At 37.9% G+C, this 10,982-nt stretch overlaps 1 protein-coding gene across 1 annotated transcript; it reads left to right on the top strand.

Annotated features, from left to right (window-relative positions):
* Window positions 1-9,463: 9,463 nt before the first annotated feature.
* On the top strand, window positions 9,464-10,426 carry LOC308420045 (olfactory receptor 5V1-like; the record flags this gene model as incomplete). The annotated part of the gene is made up of 1 exon (XM_080915998.1): window positions 9,464-10,426. One exon carries the CDS (start codon window positions 9,464-9,466, stop codon window positions 10,424-10,426), a length of 963 nt encoding a protein of 320 aa, XP_080772124.1.
* Between the last annotated feature and the right edge of the window lie 556 nt (window positions 10,427-10,982).

Raw genomic sequence — 10,982 nt, 5'->3', positions numbered from 1 at the left:
GCAAAGGAAAACATTCCAAAGAAAACATTTAAATATTTTACACTCAATCAAAATAATCTGTTAGAAAGCTGGGTTTTAAGTTTATAACATTAATGCTGATCTTTAAGCTTACATTTATCCAAACATGCTGTAATTTCTGTGGTTATAATCCGGGAACTGAGGTGGCTGAGGCAGGAAGATTGACAGCCTAAGGCCAGCTTGGGCTACAAAGTAAATTGAGGTTACACAGTAAGAACTTGTCTCTACATTTTTAAGGGCTGGTGACATATCCCAATGGCACAGCACTTACCTAGCATGTGCAAGACTCTGAGTGTGATTCTTGGCACTGAAAAAGGCCAAGATAAACCTGTATCTAAAGTCAGAAAGCCTTAGAAAAAGACAAATTAAGACAAAGCAATGAAATGGTTAGAGAAGCAACAAAGATAAACTCATTCAAAGACAAACATTAATTAACAATTTATCCAAATTATTAAAAAGTATGAAAACACAAATTATGAACATGGGGAATGGATGAGAGGTAGGTACTGACCCTACATTAAACACACACCCATGGGCCATGATACACACTGTGCTCCTTCAACATACCTAACACACGCAGGGTTACCTGGGAAGAAACAGGTAACATATGCAGTGCTATGATGTCTGAGAACTTGAACTAGAAGCTTAAAACTTTCCAAAACAACATCTACCAACTATCTGTGACTTAAACTGGTGAATTTAAACAGGCATACAATGAAAAATAGGAAATGTATATAATCTCTGAGAAAAATCAAAAGAAACTCCCCAAGACATTTTAATATGGGCAGATTTTCCTCATAACAAAATCAAGCAAACACAGTACAAGAAAATATATATACCTGTGTTATTTATTATGAATACGAGTATTTCACCAAGTCGCAGGCAAATTGACACTAGGAACCTGTTGGAAGGATGATATAAAACAGTGACTTAGTGTAAGCCTGGGAATGCAAGGCTGGCCCAAGCCATATAATATGAATGTACTACAAAGAAACCAAAACCATCCCAGTATATCAAGACAATGTTTTTAAAAATTCAATATGCACTCATGATTTTTAAAAAATGTTAGTATATGTGGTTGCATATGGATCTCAAGAGTTGAGCACTAAGTCTGAAGCATTTTCCCTGCATCAAAACAAACACACACAAAATCTGGTTTAAAAATCAGCACAGTGGCTTTTCCACTATTTTCTCTTTTTTTTACAACTTTATTTTAAAAAACAGAGATACATATACAGATTATTAAAAGCATTTTAGTATAATATATATGAATATATTTTTCACAGTACTTGATTTTTTTAAAGGTTTGATAATATGCATTGAAAGCTGACTATTTACAAAGATAATAAAGGACATGTAAAACAAAATGTATCATGGAAATAGTCAAGGTTTTTGGTATGTAAAGATTAGACATAATTATATTTAACTACCAAAAATGGCCACAAGGCTATCTTCTTAGCTCTTGAGTTACTAATGGTTTAAGGTCTACGTATACCCCACTCTGAAGGGGTGCTGTACAATAATTTTTTTTTTCTAAGAAGGACTGAGGCTTCCACATTTGGGCCCTTTTTTGAGATTCATATAGTCTGTGGGTTGTTTTCTTGGGTATTCACAGCTTTTTGAGGCTAGTATCCAATTTTCAGAACTACACATTATGTCTGTTCTTTTGTAACTGGATTACCTCACTCAGGATGATATTCTCTAGATACATCAATTTTCCTAGAAATTTCATAAAGTCATTGTTTCTAATAGCTAATACTAATGGGGTAGTATTCCATTGTGTAAATATATACCACAATTTTTTTTATCCATTCATCTACTGAAAAAAATCTGGGGTCTTTCCAGCTTCTGAGTATTATAAATAAGGTTGTTATGAACATGGTGGAGCATGTGTCCTTATTATATGTTGGAGCATTTTTTGGGGTATACACCCAGAAGTGGAATAACTGGATCGTCAGGTAGTACTATGTCTAATTTTCTGAGGAACCACCAGACTGATTTCCAGAGTGGTTGTACCAGCTTACAACCCCACCAGCAGTGGAGGAATGTTCCTCTTTCTCCACATCCTCTCCAACATGTGCTGTCATTTGAATTTTTTATCTTAGCCATTCTGGCTAGTGAAAGATGGAATCTCAGGGTTGTTTTGATTTGCATTTCCCTGATGATTAGGGAAGTCGGGAACTTCCTTAGATGGTTCTCAGCCATTCAATATTCCTCAATTGGGAATTCTTTGTTTAGTGTTGTACCCTATTTTTTAATAGGATTGTTTAAATCTCTGGAGTCTATCTTCTTGAGTTCTTCAAATATATTGTATATTAGACCACTATCAGATGTAAAATTGATAAAGATCTTTTCCCAATCTGTTGGTTGTCATTTTATTTTCTTGACAGTGTCCTTATCCTTACAGAAACTTTGCAATGTCATTAAGTACCATTTATCAATTCTTGATCTTAGAGCACAAGCCATTCCTGTTCTGTTCAGGAAATTTTTCCTATGCCTATGTGTTCTAAGGTTTTCCCCATCTGCTCTTCTAATAGTTTCAGTGTAACTGGTTTTATGTGGAGATCTTTGATCCATTTGCACTTGAGCTTTGTGCAAAGAGATAAGAAAGGATCTATGTTTATTCTTTTGCATGTTGAGTGCCAGTTGAGCCAACACCATTTGTTGAAGAGGCTGTTCTTTTTCCATTGAATGTTTTCAGCTCCTTTGTCAAAAATCAAGTGACCATATTGTGAAAGTTCATTTCTGGATCTTCTATTATGTTCCATTGATCTACCTGCCTATCTCTGTACCAGTACCATACGGTTTTTAACACAATTGCTTTGTAATATAGCTTGAGGTCAGGGATGGTGAGTTCCACAGAAGATTTATTGTTGTTGAGAATTGATTTTGCTATTGTAGTTTTTTTGTTATTCCAGATGAAATCGCAAATTGCTCTTTCCGACTCTATGAAGAATTGAGTTGGAATTTTAATGGGGATTGCATTGAATCTGTAGCTTGCTTTTGGTAAGATGGCCATTTTTACAATGTTGATCCTTCCAATCCATGAGCATGAGAGATCTTTCCATCTTCTGAGATCTTCCTCGATTTCCTTTTTTTTTTTTTTTTTTTTTGAGTAAAGACTCTATTTTTCATAAAAGAGAAAATTTATTCCATGTTACCCTGATTTAATATGCAATGTGGTTTTTAGATCTCAAGAAAAATCTTAATGACTTTTTTGCCTTGGGGAGACCAAACTTCCAATAATACATATTTAAAGAATAAACAAGAATTTTGAAAAAGCTTTTCTACCCCTCTTTTGAATCTAATATTTTCTAATATATCATGAAGAACAGACTTGAATGGATATTGTAAATCCCTTAAAAACTTTCTGTTGAAGAGTCCAGTTTTGCTAGAAAATGTTAAAAATAAGAGAAATCAATTTGACACAGTAACATCTACAGGTTGTTGCTGATGATGTAGAAAGCACTTTGTCTTTCTTCTTGAAAGTAAAAAAAGGTACATTTGTTTAGTAAACTACAACATATATTTTTTTGAACAACTTTATTTTTAAAAACAAAGATAAATGTACAAATTTTAAGCATTTTTGCATAAAAGTATAGGACCACATTTTTGTCAGTGCTTGGCTTTTTTTTCCCCCCACAGGTTTGATAGTGTGCATTAAGGGCTTACTAGTTACAATGAGCCTAAAGTACATGTAAAACAGGATATAACCTGGAATTAGTCAAAGTTTTCTTGGTGTGTAAGGATTGAGCATAATGGTTTTTTCTTTTTCTTTTCTTTTTTTTTTTTTTTCTTGAACTTCACACAGTCTGTGAGTTGTTTCTGGGGTGTTCAAAACTTTCTGGGGTTAGTATACCATTATCAGTGACTGCCTATAATGTCTGTTCTTTTGTGACTGGGTTATCTCACTCAGGATGATATTCTCTAGATGCATCCATTTTATTAAGAATTTTGTTAAGTCATTGTTTCTGATGGCTGAGTAGTACTCCATTGTGTAAATGTACGACAATTTTTGTTTCCATTAATCTACTGAAGGACATCTGGGTTCTTTCCGGCTTCTGGCTATTATAAATAGAGTTGCAATGAACATCGTGGTGCATGTATCTTTGTTGTAAGTTGAGCGTCTCTGGGGTAAATGCCCAGAAGTGGAATAACTGGGTCTTCAGGTAATACTATGTCCATTCTTCTGAGGAACCGCCAGACTGATTTCCAGAGTGGTTGTATCAGTTTACAACCCCACCAACAGTGGAGAAGTGTTCCTCTTTGTCCACATCTTTGCCAGTATCTGTTGTCATCAGAGTTTTGGATCTTGGCCAATCTGACTGGTGTGAGGTGGAATCTCAGGGTTGTTTTGATTTGCATTTCCTTGATGGCTAAGTATGTTGAGCACTTCCTTAGATGTTTCTCAGCCATTCGATATTCCTCCATTGAGAAATTTTTGTTTAAGTCTGTACCCTATTTTTAATAGGGTTGTTTGATTCTCAGGTGTCTAGTTTTTTGAGTTCTTTGTATACCTTGGATATTAGGCCTCTATCTAATGTGGGGTTGGTAAATATCTTTTCCCACTCTGTTGGCTGCTGTTTTGTTTTCTTGACAGTGTCTTTAGCCTTACAGAAACTTTGCAATCTCATTAAGTCCCATTTGTCAATCAAACCTTAGAGCTCGAGCTATTGATGTTCTGTTCAAGAAATTTTCTCCTGTGCCTATGAGTTCTAAGGTTTTCCCTACTTTCTCGTCTCATAGTTTTAGTGTACCTGGTTTAATGTGAAGATCTTTGATCCACTTGCACTTGAGCTTTGTACAAGGAGATAAGAAAGGGTCTATTTTCATGATTCTGCCAGTTGGACCAACACCATTTGTTGAATAGGCTGTCCTTTTTCCACTGAATGTTTACAACTCCTTTGTCAAAAATCAGGTGACCATATATGTGCGGGCTCATTTCTGGATCTTCTATTCTATTCCATTGATCCACGTACCTATTTCTGTACCAGTACCATGCAGTTTTCAGCACAATTGCCTTGTAATATAGCTTGAGGTCAAAGATAGTGATTCACGCAGATGTTTTCCTGTTGTTTAAGATGGATTTCGCTATTCTAGGTCATTTTTTACTCCAGATGAAATTGCACATTGCTCTTTCCAACTAAATGAAGAATTGGGTTGGTATTTTGATGGGGATTGCATTGAATCTGTAGATTGCTTTTAGTAAGATGCCCATTTTTAAAATGTTGATCCTTCCAATCCATGAGCATGGGAGATCTTTCCATTTTCTTAGATCTTCCTCGATTTCCTTCTTTAGAGGTTTGAAGTTCTTGTCATACAGGTCCTTCCTTTGCTTAGTTAGAGTTACACCAAGGTATTTCATCGTTTTTGTGACTATTGTGAAGGGTATCTTTTCCCTAATTTCTTTCTCCACATGTTTGTCTTTTGAGTATAGGAAGGCTACTGATTTGTTTGAGTTAATTTTATATCCAGCCACATTGCTGAACTTGTTTATCATCTGTAGAAGTTCTCTGGCGAAATTTGTGGGGTCACTTAAGTACACTATCATGTCATCTGCAAATAGTGATGTTTTTACTTCTTCCTTTCCAATTTGTATCCCCTTGATCTCCTTTTGCTGTCTAATTGCTCCAGCCAGGACTTCCAGTACTATGTTGAATAGGTAGGGGGAGAGTGGGCAGCCTTGTAAAGTTCCTGATTTTAGTGGGATTGCTTCAAGTTTCCCACCATTAAGTTTGATGTTGGCTGTTGGTTTGCTGTATATTGCTTTTATTATGTTTAGGTGTGGGCCTTGGATTCCTGTTCTTTCCAAGACTATTAACATGAAGGTGTGTTGAATTTTTTCAAATGCTTTCTGAGCATCTAGTGAGATGGCCATGTGGTGTTGTTATTTGAGTTTGTTTATATGGTGGATTACATTGATGGATTTACATAAATTAAATATTAAATATTAAACCATCCCTGAATCCCACGGATTAAGCCAACTTGATCATGGTGAATGATCATTTTGTTGTGTTCTTGGATTCGGTTTGCAAGGGTTTTGTTGAGTATTTTTGCATCAATGTGTATAAGTGATATTGGTCTGAAGTTCTCTTTTTTTGTAGGGTTTTTATATGCTTTAGGAACAAGGGTTATTGTAGCCTCAAAAACAATTAGTTAGGTAGAGTTCCATCTGATTCTATTTTGTGGAATATTTTGGAGAGTATTGGTATAAGGTTGTCAATAAATGTCTGATAGAATTCTGCACTGAATCCATCTGGTCCTGGGCTTTTTTTGTTTGTGAGGCTTTTGATGGCTGCCTCTATTTCTTTAGGTGTTATGGATTGTTTAGGTAGTTTATCTGGTCCTGATTTAACTTTGGTATCTGGTATCTGTCTAGAAATTTCTCCATTTCCTCCAGATTTTCCAATTTTGGTCCGTATATGCTTTTGTAGTAGAATCTGATGCTTTCTTCAATTTCCTCTGTTTCTGTTGTTTTGTCTCCCCTTTCATTTCTTATTTTGTTATTTTGAATACTCTCTGCCCTCTAGTTAGTCTGGCTAAGTGTTTAACAATCTTGTTAATTTTCTCAAAGAATCAGCTCCTGGTTTTGTTGATTTTTTGTATGGTTCTTTTTGTTTCTTCTAGGTTGAAATATGCTCTGAGTTTGATTATTTCCTGCTGTCTACTATCCTTGGATGTACCTGCTTCTTTTCGTTCTAGAGTTTTTAACTGAACTGTCAAGTTGTTAATGTATGCTCTACCAAGTTTCTTTTTGGAGGCACTCAGAGCTATGAGTTTTCCTCTCAGTACTGCTTTCATTGCATCCCATAGGTTTGAGTATGTTGTGCTTTCATTTTCATTAAATTCTAAAAAATCCTTAATTTCTTTCTTTATTTCTTCTTTGACCCTGCTAACATTGAGTAGAGCATTGTTCAGTTTCCATGTGTATGTGGCCTTTTTGTTGTCTTTGTTGTTATTAAAGACCAGCCTTAGTCCATGATGATCTAATAGGATGCATGGGAATATTTCAGTCTTCTTATATCTATTGAGGCTTGTTTTGTGACTGACTATATGATCAGTTTTGGAGAAGGTGCCATGAGGTGCTGAAAAGAAGATGTGTTCTTTTGTTCTGGATGAAATGTTCTGTAATTGTTAATTTCAGTTGGTTCATAACTTCTGCTAGTTTCTATGTGTCTCTGTTTAGTTTCTGCTTCCATGATCTGTCCATTAATGAGAGTGGGGTGGTGAAGTCTCCCACTATTATTGTGTGTGGTGCAATCTATGTTTTGAGCTTTAGTAAGATTTCCTTTATGAATATTGGTGCTCTTGAATTTGGAGCATATATGTTTAGGATTGAGAATTTATCCTGATATATTTTTCCTGTAATGGGAAAAAGGGTCCTTACTTATCTTTTTTGATAACTTTTAGATGGATGTCTACTTTATTTGATATTAGAATGGCTATTACAGCTTGTTTCTTGGTGCCATTTGTTTGGAAGTTTTTTTTTTCTCCAGTCTTTAAATCTGAGGTAGTGTCTGTCTTTGTCTTTGAGATGAGTTTCCTGTATGCAGCAAAATTCTGGATTCTGTTTATGTATCCAATCTGACAGTCTATGTCACTTTATTGTGGAATTAAGTCCATTTATGTTAACAGATATAAGGAGTAGTGGTTGTTGTTTCCTGCTATTTTTGCTGTTAGATGTAGAATCATGTTTATGTGTCTTCTTTCGGTTTTCTTGCTTAGTTGTTTTCTAGGGTGTAGTTTCTCTCCTTGTGCTGGGTTTTCTATCTGTTATTCTTTGTAGGGCTGGATTTGTGGTCAGATTTGTGGTCACCAACAAGCGGGCTCTGTGTGTGTGTGTGTGTGTGTGTGTGTGTGTTTTGGGTACTCACTGCACAACCTCACTAGGTCTGTACCCCAGGTTTCCTGCTGGTCTAGGTGGCAGAGCTCCTGGGCGTCTGGTCCGGGAGCCTCCACTATTTTCATAGAAGCCTTCTTTATATGGCCAGAAGCCTTATCAACCAATCAGACACCCCAGAGCTCCCAGGGACGAACCCACCAATCAAAAAGTTCACATGGAGGTAGGGACCTATGGCTCCGGCCACATATGTAGCAGAGAATCACTTTGTTGGACATCAATAGGAGACCTTGGTCCTGGGAAGGCTTGATGCCCCAGTGTAAGGGAAATGCCAGGATGGGGAGGTGAAAGTGGATGGGGAGGTGGGAGTGGGTGCGTAGATGGGGGAGTACCCTCATAGAAGCAGGAAGAGGGAGGATGGAATAGGGGTTTTCCAGAGGGCAAACCAGAAAAGGGGATAACATTTTAAATGTAAATAAACTATCCAATAAAAAAAGAAAGAAAGGAAGGAAGGATAAGAAAGGAAGAGAAAGAAAGGAAGGAAGGAAGGAAGGAAGAAGAAAAGAAAGAATGAAAGAGAAAGGAAGGAAGGAAGGTAGAAAAGAAAAGAAAGACTGTGCAAGTGTAACCTCAAGGTCACAGATGATTAACATAAACTCACATTGTTTTTCCCAACAATTATGTGACAGATACCATTCCTATCACAACACAGAATGGGAGATGGAGCAGGTACCTCCCCCACTGTCAACAAAAGAACTGGTGTGGGACTTCAAGCTACATCCAGACCAGAAATCCACAGTTCCTATTGCCTACTGTCTCTTACCTCCAAGGCTGACAGAAAATCAGTTTGACAATGACTCTGAGAAAAGCCAAGAGACCTCAGAGAACAGTAGTGACTTAACTGGTTAAAAGTTCTTACAAGTGCTGAAAAAATAAAGGATTCCACTAAAAAACAGCATCAACTCCTTTAATTAGGGTAACTTAAAATTTCATTCTGGAAAAGCAGTGAGAAGTGTCCACTTAGACTTCAGCATGCCCGTTCTCCTCCCAAGTTTCATAACAGGAGGAAGGGAGTCATGTGAGTTTTCAGTCAGTGGGAGATGGAATTCATTTTGTGTTATAGAATACAAAGCAACCTTGGGAATTTGTGCTCCTGATATTTTAAACACATTAGATTAAAAGATGAATACAAAGGAAGAAAAATGATGAAGGAATACATTGGAAGGCAGCATGGGTTCCATGAATCAGTCTGTTTTTCATTGTTGCTCTTCATTTTTCACAACGAGAATGTGTTGATTAAAATAAGCTAGATGCATGCAAAGGAGACTATAACAGCAATCTTCTGGGCTAGGAATACAATATGGAAGACCCAGAAAAAGGCAGAGGTTAGCAATTTATTGTACATTTTGCCCATTTGTCCTTATCAACTAACAGCCATGCACAACCCTGAGAAATAAGGGGACACTTTCTTCTAATCTCACTCTATAACCGGAACTACTGTATATCTGATGTTACTGGACATAACTCTGGTCATTCAGAACCATGTTTGACAGTGTCTTCTTCAGTACACGTTTACTCTCAGTCCTTTGTTCTCTCTCTGTAGCAATGACTCCATTTGAAATGACCAATCAAACACGTGTCACAGAATTCATCTTCCTGGGATTTTCCAACCACTCCAGCCTACAGGGCGTCTTCTTCCTGGTCTTCCTGGCCATTTACCTGACAACTCTCCTGGGGAACACATTCATGATGGTGGCCACCAGGGTCAGCCCTGCTCTGCACACTCCAATGTACTACTTCCTCAGCAACTTGAGCTTCCTGGATATCTGCTACACGTCCACCACCATTCCAGTCATGCTCGCGAACTTCTTCAGGGAGAAGAAGACCATCTCCTATGAGGGCTGCCTCTCTCAGATCTTCTTCTTTGTGACATGTGCTGGAACTGAATGTGTTTTGTTGGCCGCCATGGCTTACGACCGCTATGTGGCCATTTGCCACCCTCTTCGGTATCCAGTTCTCATGAGCACAAGGGTCTGTGTCTGCTTGGTGATTGGGTCCTGGCTCTGTGGCTTGGTGAATTCTGTGACTCACACAGCACTGACAGCCACACTCACTCTGTGTGGCCCCAACCAGATCAGCCACTTTCTCTGTGACATCCCACTGCTCCTGAAGCTCTCCTGCTCAGACACCTCTGTCAATGAATCTGTCCTCCATGTGGCCAGTGCCACCATTGGCCTGAGCCCCTGCCTGTTCACCGCAGGCTCCTGCATATTCATCATCTCTGCCATCCTGAGAATTCCCTCTGCTCAGGGCAGGAGAAAGGCCTTCTCCACCTGTGCCTCGCACCTCACTGTGGTGGTGGTCTTTTATGGAACTGCCAACTTCAACTATGACAGACCCAGTGAAGGCTACTCCCTGGACATGGACATATTGGTGTCTGTTCTCTTCTGTGTTGTGACTCCCATGTTGAACCCCATCATCTACAGCCTGAGAAACAAGGAGGTCAAAGGTGCTCTGAGAAAGCTGGCTGGAATGCATTTTCTAACAAAAACAATGCCTAGAGAGTAATCCAACATTCTGTCACTGAAATATGGCATTGTCATTTACAAAGTTTATGCTCCAGAGCCACATGATCAAGTTTCAAAAGAAGAATCACAGAAAACTCAGAACATTTATGTCCATCTATGATTTTGTGTTTAGCTGCATTCATTTATAGCTATCCTAGGATGCAAGTGCCCAATGGGCCATGCATTAGACATGCCTCAACCACTAGTCTTCAAATTAGGGTACATAGTTATTAGAAGAAATGGGGTTTACCACACTAAAGGTGACAGCACCTTGGAGAATGGGTCCAATGAATCAGACTAAAGTTTGATATAATAGCCAACTTTATACGGAGCATCCAACAATTTATATTCTGAGAGCTAAGACGAGTCACATGACTAAACCATACAATTACAAGGACAAGCTGAAGGTGGCAAAATATAATTTTCATAGAGACATATAAACAAACAACAGTAACCAGTTATGATGAATAATCTGAAGCAAACTCACTCTCATCCACTATTGCTGGGAGGAGAAAAAAACATGTTCCAAGAACAAATCCATGTTTTGAAGAAACTGG

The sequence above is a fragment of the Micromys minutus genome (assembly GCF_963924665.1).
Source record: "Micromys minutus genome assembly, chromosome: 4".
Lineage (NCBI taxonomy): Eukaryota > Metazoa > Chordata > Mammalia > Rodentia > Muridae > Micromys > Micromys minutus.
The sequence above is the reverse complement of the archived record's forward strand: the minus strand, read 5'-3'. Positions and strand labels throughout refer to the sequence as shown.